This window comes from Dasypus novemcinctus, chromosome 21 (assembly GCF_030445035.2).
Source record: "Dasypus novemcinctus isolate mDasNov1 chromosome 21, mDasNov1.1.hap2, whole genome shotgun sequence".
Lineage (NCBI taxonomy): Eukaryota > Metazoa > Chordata > Mammalia > Cingulata > Dasypodidae > Dasypus > Dasypus novemcinctus.
In genome coordinates this window covers 32,644,455-32,655,872 of record NC_080693.1, presented here as the reverse complement: position 1 = coordinate 32,655,872, position 11,418 = coordinate 32,644,455, and the positions used below count along the sequence as shown (strand labels likewise).

Genomic DNA, 11,418 nt, shown 5'->3' with positions numbered 1-11,418 from the left:
CTGACCTGGGGGGGGCAGGGGGGAGAGGGGCAGGGGGAGCGTGGAATCAGCTACCTCTCCTGAGCTTTGATTCGAGTGTTTTAAGCAGTGGTCTTTGGAAAGAATCTAGAACAAGATGTAGGATGTCAATGAGCCCATGGAGTGGGGCTCTCCCAAAGGAGCACGGTAGACAGGCAGTGTGAGCTCTTTGCTCAGCAACTTCCAGGAGCTGACCTGCAGTTCTTAGTTCTGGAGGCAATCCCTCTTCTCTTCCACCCAGAAGCACTCACGGGAGGCTGAAGCTGGATGATTCCTGTTGTAAAAAGGCGTCACTCTTCTCTCCCAAGCATGCTTGGCCAGGTGGAAGGTGTCCCCCCGGTTCTCCATGTGCCCAGGTGACTTCTGTCTGCGTGGGCTCCTCTTTGAGCTCCCTGAACCGTCTGGACAAGAGTGGGCAAATTCGGGGGCCTTCCTGATTGTTTTGATTGGTTCAATAGAATTCTGGGAGCTGTGGAGAGTCAGTCTTCCATGCAGTTTAATGGGGGAATCTGAGTGGCTTGGCGGAGTCTGTCTCAGATCTTGGTCTCCACTTTCTGCTTGTCTGTCAGTGTCAGGTCGGGGGCCAGATACCTCTTCAGGTCCCTCTACTGTGCTGTGCCAGTGTCAGTGCTGAACTCAGTGAGGACGGAGGGCGTGGTGCAGCGGGAGGTGACGGTAGGCCTCAGGAGCTCCTTGGTAGTTGACCTGAGGCCTGAGGAGCTCCTCTGGGTTCAGGAAGCCCTGCCCCGTCTCTCTAAAGGGTTTGCTGAGGGGCTTCTCTGGAGTTGGCAGGGGTTCATTCCTGGGGCTCAGGCTGAATCTTGTAGGATGGAGAGCAGAGTTCAGATGCTCCTCTGGCCCAGGTTGATGGCTGTGACTCCTGTGTAAAATCCCAGGCCAGCTCTTGATGACCTTGTCTCCAAGGAGAAAGGGGTGCCTCAGAGGCATCCCCTTAATCTGTCTGGACCCTCCAAAGCTGTTGCTCCAAGAGGCACATGTTGGCTGCCTTGATATCGCCCAGGATCTTCCGTCAGAAGGAGATAATCCAAGCCCTTCACAGTTTCTCTCCAAAGGGGACACTGCCAAGCTCCTCCCTGGATCTGGGTTTTCGAAGGCCCAGGTGGAGGTACCTCCGAAGCTCTCCACAGCCATCCACGCTTTGATGGAGGGAGCCCTTGCACTAGCCTAGCAACTTCCTTAGCCTTGTCCTCCACCTCTTCCAGGCTGATGACTTGGAAGAGCACCACCTCCTTGGGGCAATTGCCATCTTCTTGGATCCCTTTCCCAGTCTGACCAGGCTTAGGACTCTGTAGACCCCAGGCTCTGCTGGGGATGCAGTGGGCAAATTCCCTCTAGAGCACTGAGTCCACTTACTGCCAACCGACCACCCTTCTGAAACCCCAGAGAGTGCTTAGATTCTTCCTTGGATGTGTGGGGTCTGGGCAGCCTTGGGAAGTACAGATGGCGGGATCAGCAGGGCCAGCAAGCTGGAATAGTGCAGTCAGCTCAACCCCTGCTCACCCCTGCTCACAGGATGTCCTTGCTCTGATAGCTCACCCAGGACTTGATTTTGTGATCTATTTCTGCGGGCCTCACCCCCATCCCCCGGGACCCAGGCCTGGCCCAGCTTTGCCTTTCTGTGAAGGAGATGATCCTGGTTCCTGGTAACAGAAGCTGCCTTGTGCCAGATGTGTGACTTGGGGGACAGAAGTCCCTTCTCTGCTTCCTGGCCTGAAAGTGAAGGGTGAGAGAGGGAGGAGGGTTGAATTTTGCCAGCAGACCTAAGTTCTGCCCGCACTAAAATTCTGAGTTTAACAAGCCTGCCCCAAACAGGACAAGTGCCCTTTGTTTTTGCAAGAGTATGGCCAGACTGCCCTTGAGGCCGTGCACCGACCCCATCTCTCATCTGGCCAGGAAGACTCCAACCCGGCGCATGACTTCTCCCCACTGAGCTGACACCAGCCACCTGGGCCTGGGCACGGCTCCAGCCCAGGCCCTTAGCTGAACCCATTAGAGCGCCCCCTCCAGTCCCACCCAGGGTTAGGCGTGAGCAAGGACAGCCTTTAACTGTTGCTGATCATGGGGATGTCTGTGATGGGTTTGGAAGAGCCCAGCCCCAGAACCAGGGGCTACTGAAATGTGCACCCACGCAGATGCGACTTCTCTGTCAAACCAAAGGGGAGGCGAGTAGCCCCCAGTCTGTTTTGTTTGAGTGACACAGAGCCTAAGGCCCCCGGTGGGTGGAAAGCTGTGGCCCTCAGGCCCTGAGGAAGCCCCGTGGGCCACCTGCCGAGCTTGTCCATCTTATTCAAGTCCTGGGCAGGTCCACCCCAGAATTTCCCTGCCAGATGCGGCCACGGCCTGTTGAAACTGGGCACCCAGCAGAGGGCTTGGTCTTTCCCTCCGCGAGTGCCCTAAGGATGAACGAAGGAGGCCTTCCTTTCCTCCTGGGCAGAAATGAGCGCCAGCGCCAGCCCCACAGCCCGCCCTGCCGAGCAATCCAACTGCTGGAGCCAGACGAAGCGCATTAACTATTAATAATTTCCAGTTGTTTGCTCGCTGGCTCCGGCTGCCTCCCCCGACCGCCAGATCCAGAGACATCAGCGCCTCCCCGGCTCCACCGGGCCAGGGCGAGGAGGCCAGATGCCTCCAGGGGCCCCGGGCGCGAGCGGGGTGCCCGCGTCCACCTGCCGCGGGCTGGGGAGGCCGGGCCCGCCTGGGGGCGCCCTGCCCGCCCGCCGCGAGGCCGGCCCGGAGGCCCCGGCGCGCTCCAATCAGCCGCGCGGGGCGGGCCGGGCGGGCGGCGGCGGGAGCGCAGCGGCCCCTGGCGTCGGGCCTCGCGGCGCAGCCGGTGCGGGCCAGGCCGGCCGGGGCGGGGCTGAGGCGGGGCGGGGAGCGCGGCCGCCGGCGAGACCCGGGCAGCGCGGCGGCGGCGGGGCAGGGAGGGCGGCCGCGCGGGCAGCGGCCCCGGCCCGCGTCTGCGCCCTTCGCGGCCCTCGCTCCCCCGCGGCCTCCGCGCCGGCTGCCCCGGCGCCGCCACGCGCACAGCCATGGTGGGCCGCCTGAGCCTGCAGGATGTGCCCGAGCTCGTGGACACGAAGAAGAAGGGCGACGGCGTCCTGGACAGCCCGGACTCGGGGCTGCCCCCCAGCCCCAGCCCCAGCCACTGGGGGCTCGCGCCGGCCGGGGGTGGCGGCGGCGGGGAGCGCACGCCGGCACCCGGAGCGCTGGAGCCCGACGCGGCGGCGACCCCCGCGGCCCCGGTGAGTGGCCCCGCATCCCTCCCGCCGCCGGCCCCGGGGGACCACACGTGAGTCTCGCCGCCCCGCTCGCGGCGCGCAGTCGACGCCGCCACCCGCCCGTCGGGCCGGCGTGGCCATCGCCGGGATCCCGGGGCGGGAGAGCCGCGAGAGCTTGGCCAGCTGGAGCCGGTGGCTGGAAAATTGTCATCGCCTCGGAGGCGCGGGAGCCCCCGGGAGAGACGAGCCGCCTCCTCCCTTCGGGGTGGCGGCCCCGGAGGCTGCCAGGCTGCGTGCGGCTCGGCCACATTCCTGCCCGGGCCGGGCGGGCGGGGCGCCCGGGACCCCGGAGGGGACCCAGCTTTCCGCGGCCGTGCTGCGGGCTGGAACCCGCGCCTGGGCCCCCGGCGGCGGCCGCTCCCGGCGGGTGGTAGGGAGGGAGTGTGCTCTGGCCCTGCTCGCATGGCCAGCGGGGCCAGTGCCTCTGGAGGGGCCACTTGAGAAGGGGGTCACCTCCGGGTGCCCTCCCTGGTCCTGACTGCCAAGCCCAGAGTCCAGGCATAATAGGTGGGAGGCCTTCGGGTGGGTGGAACCTTTAAAAAAATCAATTTTTACTTAAAGAAAACACTCCCCCAAGTCGATTTTGCCTGGAATGGCCCACATGGTGGTGCTTACCGCTCCTACCTACAGCTGGAAACCACATCCTGCCTTCAGTCAAGGCTTGCAAGGCCCCTGTCCCCTCCCCCTTGGGGCCACGTATTTACAGCCCTCTCTCCTCCCCTGCGGTGGTGAGTGGCAGCTGCTGTTCCTCCAGGACCACGTGGCAGGTCTGGTGTGAAGACGGGATTCTTGACCCACTGACCCTGTCCTCCTTGAGCCCCGGTTCATGCCCTCCCTTCCATCTGAAGGCCCGAAATCACTGCCCTCAAAGTCCTTTCCATCCAGCCCCTTTCTAGCCTCATTCCCCATGTCCCCTGACCACGGGCCAGACACACCCCTTGATCTCTGTGCCTTCCAGGCTGCACTTCCCATCCAGCATCCTTTTCCCTCCCGAGCCCGGCCCCTCCTGCCTCTCCCAACACCTGGTTAGCTGTTCCACCTGCCAAAGCCCACCGTGTGTCACCTCCGGGAAGCCTTCCTTGATGCATCCTGACCATGCTGGAATCTGTGGCCTCATCTCCATTCTCCAGTGTCATCTGTTCATGTGTCTATGATAAAGCGAGGTGCCCCCCACCCCAGCCTGTGCCATTTCTGAAGGGTTGCTGAGACAATGAGAGGGGTGCCACATAATCGAGGTTCTGGCGAGTGAAGCTCTGGTGAATGGAGGTTTCCTCCCCGCGTGGCCGCAGATGGCGCAGCAGGCAGCTCTTGCGTCTGGCCACGGCCGTGACGTCAGGCTTGAGTTTGTTTCCTCTTTTCAGCTTTTCGTAAAACCTCAGCGATGAAAGGCGCACCTCCTTGTTCTCAGGCTGTGATGTGGCACAGCGTGTCTGTGATAGACCTGGGATTTGCACCCAGACCTTCAGCTTCCTGTCCAGTGCCCCTCCCAGGCAGGCCCATCCTGGGGACCCAGACGACAGCTGGGCCCACCCCCGGAGGCTCAGCCTCAGGACCTTCTGTGGGGGCTGTGTTCCCACCTTGGTCAGGGCCGGCAGTCCTAACTGTGCTCTCCATCCTTGCAGAATGCCCCTCTCCCCCACCTGGCCTCCAGCTCCCTGCCAAGGCTCTGCCCCCTGTCCTTTGGTGAAGGAGTGGAGTTTGACCCTTTACCACCGACGGAAGTAAGGTAAATGACAGCAGACCCTGGTTTTATTTTATTTTCAAATTTTCAGTGTTTTATTCCGGAAATTAATGCTTGTTAAAAAAATGTATTTAATTACAGAATTGTGCCAAAGACCATTATAGTTTGGTGGGTACATTTTCAGATTTTTTTTCCCCTGCAGATCTAACCAATGAACTATATAGACATTCATTTTAGAATAAAAATGAGATCATGTCATGCATAAAGTTCTGAAACTTGATCTTTTTCTCTTTATATCCCTTGACCATCAGTTGTATAAAAATTGTTAAAAATTAATTACAGAGGCTGCTCCGCCTCTTCCCCCACCTGCCTCAAGGTGCTATAAGCTAGTTTTATGGGATAATTTCCCTCAGGCAAGCAACATTCTTCCTTTGGGAATTTATCTCATCAAGAATTACCTTGGGGCAAACATTCATTGAGGAGCTCAATGAAAGATGTCTCTTTAGAGAAAGGAATTTCACTTTTTGTACCTGAGGGTTTTGTAGCTGGAGTTTCAGTTGCGTTAATACAAAGGGCCCTTTTTGACTTGGAACAAAGGGGAGGTTCACCAGTTTGGAGGTGAGCAGTTTAGCCTTTTATTCCTGTGGAGTTTGTATTTTGAAAAAAACGAGGACATGACTTCATGATACTAGCCTTCCACCAAGCCACTTATCTACGTGCCCCACCGGAGAATAAATTTTACATCAGACTCATGGCAAAGAATGTGGATTCCTCCTCAGCTGTCCAGGGAGTTGGGGCTGGTGGGGGCCAGCACTGTTTGATGTGTCTGTATGTGATACTTGTACGTATTCTAGCATCTATGAAGCTACAAAAATAATGCAATAAAATGCATCGATGCTTTGTTTGTACGCACATACCCACACAGAATCGCAAATTGCCCAGAGAAGGACTTAAGGTAGCTGCTGAGGAAGGTGGGCTTGCATCTGTTTTATGGAACTCCACGTTGTAATTCTCTCTGGTTGATATGGTCGCATCCCTGGGTTTTGGGGTCACCTAACCAAAGGTAGGCCAAATACTGGCACTTGGTACAGCAAGCGTTCGGAACGGGCATTCAGGATTTCTGGGTTCCTTCTGCCTTCGTCCTCTCACTCCAGAGCTGACTGCTCCTGCGAGGGGGCAGAGAAGCTGCTCGCCCTTGTGGGCAAGCTTCGTAATGTGTTCTCATTCCTGCTGGCAGCGCTTCCTGGGTTCTAGCCCTCTGCACAGTTGTTATGGAGCGCCCTTGGCAGAGAGGAAGCGGGGCATGGGAGGGTTCAGTACGCTGGCGAGGCTTCTGCTGCGGGTGGGACTAAAACCCAGAGCTGCGGCCCGCACTGAGAAATGGGGAGCCCAGGGCTCAATCTGGGGGTCCTGCACACTTGGGATCGACTCCCGGCCCCACTTCCCAGCAGCTCTGTGACCTGAACCTCGTCACCTCTGCTTCCTCTCCCAGGGGTGCTGAGAAGATTAAATTAGCTCCTCAGGAGAGCAGCTGGCTCCTAGTAAGCGCTCCCTGAGCTCGAGGCTGCTTCTCCCGGGGGCAGCCTCATCCCCAGTGCTCAGACCCCACGGGAGGCGGCAGGGCCACCGTGGGGACCCCGTGCCGCCTGCTCGGAGCAGCGGCGTTATGCTGCCTTGTGTCTCTGGCCCAGGTACACTTCTTCGATCAAGTACGACTCCGAGCGGCACTTCATCAATGACGTGCACCTGCCCCTGGGCCTGGCGGTGGCCTCCTGCAGCCAGACGGTCACCTGCGTCCCTGATTGCACGTGGCGCAGCTACAAGGCCGAAGTGCGCTTCGAGCCCCGCCACAAGCCCACGCGCTTCCTCAGCACCACCATCGTCTACCCCAAGTACCCCAAGACCGTCTACACCACCACCCTGGATTACAACTGCCGGAAGACGCTGCGGAGGTTTCTGTCCAGCGTGGAGCTCGAGGCCACGGAGTTGGCGGGCAGCGATTACCTCTCGGATGAGTGCTGACTCGGGTGGCCGCCGGGACTGCCCGCCCTTGGCCGAGCTGGCCCGGGCAGCCCGGGGCTAGTGGGGCGACGTTGTCCTCGCCCCAGAGTCATCTAGCCTAGAGATACCGCTCAGTCCAGCCCGGGGGAGAAAAGAGATTTCATTGCATCTTTCCATTGTTGAGGAACCTTGTTTTGCCTAAAAAAAAATTTTTTTAGATTGTTTTTGAAAGGAACGGACTTCCTCGTGTGCTGCTGCATATTTCCCTCGCAGTCTCAATTTGGTGAGAAAATGATAGGAAGAGAAGAGCAAAAGGAAAATGGCAAACCTTAAGTAGGGAGGAGGGGAGAGTTCTTCTTCCACTGGTCAGCTTGTCTGAGGAAGAGCACGGGAAACATTTCTGGGATGGGAAAATTGAGTTTAAGAAATTTAAGCCACGGGTGTCTTCACTGCTACAAAAGTGGTGTAAATTCAGTAACTTGTCACACCGTCTAGGCTCGGTCTGTTGAGCATTGAGTTCCATTTCTATTCATATTTCCTGTTTAACCGAGATTCTTGGAATTTTCTAATTTTTTTTTCATGATACCAAAAAACCCCAAGCCACAATATAAGAGGCTTAAAAAAAAAACAGAAATCAAAAAGGCTCACGGTGTCGCCTGCTTGGGACCCTCAAAGCGCCTTGCGAAGACGCCTCAGCGTCCTGTGTAACTCTCCCGAAACGTATTTTGGGGGTTCTAAATACTTTTCTATTTTTCATAAGGCAGAATGTAGCAGAGGGCCCTTTTGGACTCCACGAGGGGGCCTCACTCGACGCGAGTCGGGTCACGCGCCAGCCTTGATGCCCCTGCGCCCTGCGAGGGGGCGGGAGGGGGTGTCCCTGCCGTCTGCTTCCCACAGTAGATGTCCTCCTCCAGGGACGCTGCAACGACTCACTCTAGAGACTTCGGTGGTGTGGAAATCTGCCAGTGCCTTAGAGCTGCTCTAGAAAGCCAGGAAGTCTGCCTCTCAGGTTAAGCGAAGGTGAATTCAGAATAGGGAGTGAGGTCACAATGCAGACTCCAAAACCCAAGGCAGAGCGCCGCGCGGCTGGCCTGCGTTTCTTTTAGGTTTTCGTTTTGGAGTTAAGTGAAAGCATGGAGTTGGGTGTTAGGGCAAGATGCCCCCAGATTCGGCCGCAGAAGCCAGGAAGGCCGGGGGCCTGGGAGGGTGTGGTGGGCCAGCCCGCCCCTCGCGCCAGCCCCCTGCCTGGCCCTGCCTTCCACGGCCACCACGCCCGGTCCACGCCCTTCCCCCTTCCTCCTGCCAGTCGCTGCGGCTTTTGAGTAGAACATGCAGCAGATGGTTTTTTTCCTCCCAAGTTTTGGAAAGCACAAACATGGGTATTTCCTTCGAGTACATCCAAATGATGGAGGCTTCCAGCGTGCTGTGAACTCGGACTCCTGCCTTTCTCAGGGTTCCTGTTGATGGCTTCCATCTGTCCTGAGAGCAGAACCGACAGCTCTTTGGGCACCCTGGGGCCCCAGCAGGGATTTTTGTTACACTGCAGCAGGTGTGATGATAATCACCCTCGTTTAAAGTCCTGGGAGGCCCATGGAGCCCGCTTGTCTGGTGTCCTCTTCACACTTGACAGTGTTTGGTCTGTTGTACTGACCGGCTCATCCCCTTGGACAGGAGCCCGAGGTTAGCTCAGTGGCCCGAGCGTGCCAGGGTGAAGCCCGGCAGGGACCCGGCAAGGCGGCACTTGGGGACCCGATAGGCTTTTCCATCATCACGCCCAGCCACAGCTGCTCCCTGCATTTGGGGGAGATAATTGCACAGCACTGACTGATCAAAATGGACTTTGCTATCTGATTTCATAATCTTGTCATTTAAATGGTAAACGTGATTTTAAAAACGTTAAGAACATCCCCAAGGCTTTGCTTTGCCCAATTGGAGGCACTTAAATGACTTTAGAATATTAGGGTATTGGGGCCGGAGAGAGGAGTGCGGACTGGCAAGGCCTTGAGCACAGCCACGCTTTGAGAGGTCCTTAGGAGATTTTTATTATTATTATTTTTAGGAGGTACCGGGGATTGAACCTGGGACCTTGTACGTGGGAAGCAGGCACTCAACCACTGAGCTACACCCACTCCCCCTTAGGAGATTTGGTTTTGTTTTAGGAATATTGTATTAAGTTCATGCAAATAATGCCAGGGGTGGAGAGACTCGGAAATATAGCAGTAAAGTAAGTAGAAATGAACGAGGGTGAATGTGTCATAGGAATGGAGAAGCAGGTTTTACTTTAAGTTATTCGCTAGGGAGCCAACTGTAGTTCTCTCTAATCCTCTTTTTTCCTCCAAACCTGCTTTGCTGAAAGCTGCAGGAAAGGATGTGTGTGAAGACATAACAGAACACTTCAGTGCAAATGTGGAGCAAGGGACGTAAATCAAGCGTGTCATGTGAGTCCGCAGGGTGGAGGCAGTGGTTTTAAAACTCACTGGTCAAAAACGAACATTCCTAACTGTTTCTGGGAGATACTGTTTATATGGTAATTAAAATGCTTTTTTTCTCGGTCTTTTAAATTGTGGCTTTCATGTATTAAGGATGATTTGAATTTTAAGAGGAGCTTTTTTCTTTTCAAATCAAAAACCTTTTAAAAAACTTAATTTGAAGGAGTACAGTTTCACTTGACACTTTTCCTATTTCTAACCTTAGGAAATCCAGAATAGTATGTGACAAGAACTATTTCTTAAGTTTATCTTTGATATCTGTCCCATTCCATTTTACTTTGTGACTTCTTCATTTTAACAATAAATGGTCTAAAAATAAAACCTGGAGATGCCTCTCTTTTTAAAAGTGAAATTATAATGTTTGGTTAAGAAGAATGAGAAAACCAGCTCTTCATCTTGAGAAACTTTCTGATGTGATTGTATGTTTATGAGGTACCGGGGATTGAACCCAGGACCTGGTATATGGGAAGCAGGCGCTCAACCACTGAGCTACATCTGCTCCCCATGTGATTATATTTCAATAGTGTTAGTCTCCTGGCTAGGGTGTGCATTCCGCTAGGGGTAGAAGAAGACTTTCCAAGGGATATTGGGTACTGAGGTTTCGGGTGTTTTTTTTTAAGTTTTATTGAGATCCACGTATTGTACAATCTATTCAAAGTGTACAATCAATGACTTTTAGTATAATCACAGTGTTGTGCATGTATCACCACAAAATATTTTAGAACAATTTCATTACTCCAAAAAGAAAAACTCCACACCCCTTAGCAGTCACCTCTTGATCCCTCTATCTGTCCCCAACCCTACATAACCACTAATCTAATTTCATCTTTATAAATTGATTTATATTTACATTTTATAGAAATGGAATCATACAATATTTAATACTTTGTTTCTGGTCTCTTTCACTTAGCATTGTGTGTTTGTTTTGCCTGATAACATCTTGAAACATTAACATACATAACATTTGTTCAGTTTCAAAGAAAAAGTCTTATATATGCAATATTACCCATATTGATATTTCATATGAGGTTTTACTATGCAATACAGTCCCATGTTACATTTTTTAGCCTTTTTTTCAGTAATATACATGACTTTAGCCATTCCCTTTCAACCACTGCTCTACCCATATACTAGCAGTACTTATTACAAACATGATGTTGTGCTTTTACCTTTTCTGTGCATTTCCAAAGATTAACACACAACATTTTTACCAATTCCGCACAAGTTAACCCTCAGCTTTCCATTCTGTAACTCCATTCTATTTTCTGGTGACCCATATTGTAGTTATCAATTCCATGAGTTTACACAATATATTTAGTTCATAGTAGCACAATCATATAGTATTTATCCTTTTGTGTCTGGCTTGCTTCCCTCATCATAATGTCCTCCAGATTCATCCATGTTGTCATGTGCTTCACGACTTCATTTCTTCTTACAGCTGCATAATAATCCATCATTAGTATACACCAGTTCGTTAATCCATTCATCGGTTGATGGACACCTGGGTTGTTCACATCTTTTGGCAATTGTGAATAACGCTGCTGTGAATATTGGTGTGCAGGTGTCTGCTCATGTCACTTCTTTCAGGTCTTTGGGGTATATAACCAGTATTGGTTTTGCCAGGTCATGTTCCAAATCTATATTCAACTACTTTAGTAACCGCCAAAGAGTCCTCCGCAGTGGCTGTACCATTTTACATTCCCACCAACAGTGAATAAGTATTCCTTTCTTCCCGCATCCTCTCCAACACTTGTAATTTTCTGTCTTTTAATAATGGTCATTCTGATAGGTGTGAAATGATTTCTCATTGTATCTTTGATATGCATTTCCCTAATTGCTAGTGATGTTGAACATTTTTTCATGTGTTTTTTTTCCCCCACCATTTGTAATTTTTCTTTGGATGAATGTCTATTAAAGACTTTTTGTATTT

General features: G+C 53.4%; 1 protein-coding gene across 1 annotated transcript; it reads left to right on the top strand.

Moving 5' to 3' along the window:
* The first annotated feature begins 2,955 nt into the window (after positions 1–2,955).
* RFLNB (refilin B) lies at positions 2,956–9,809 on the top strand. The gene is made up of 3 exons (XM_004483785.5): positions 2,956–3,281; positions 4,940–5,043; positions 6,690–9,809. Exons 1-3 carry the CDS (start codon positions 3,069–3,071, stop codon positions 7,018–7,020), a joined length of 648 nt encoding a protein of 215 aa, XP_004483842.3. The 5' UTR covers positions 2,956–3,068; the 3' UTR covers positions 7,021–9,809.
* Positions 9,810–11,418: the final 1,609 nt, after the last annotated feature.

Excerpts from the sequence above, each read along its gene's own strand:
- RFLNB (XM_004483785.5), top strand. The coding sequence starts at position 3,069 with ATGGTGGGCCGCCTGAGCCTGCAGGATGTGCCCGAGCTCGTGGACACG. Across the intron at positions 3,282-4,939 it reads CGGCGACCCCCGCGGCCCCG|AATGCCCCTCTCCCCCACCT; the intron begins GTGAGTGGCCCC and ends CCATCCTTGCAG. Across the intron at positions 5,044-6,689 it reads TTACCACCGACGGAAGTAAG|GTACACTTCTTCGATCAAGT; the intron begins GTAAATGACAGC and ends TCTCTGGCCCAG.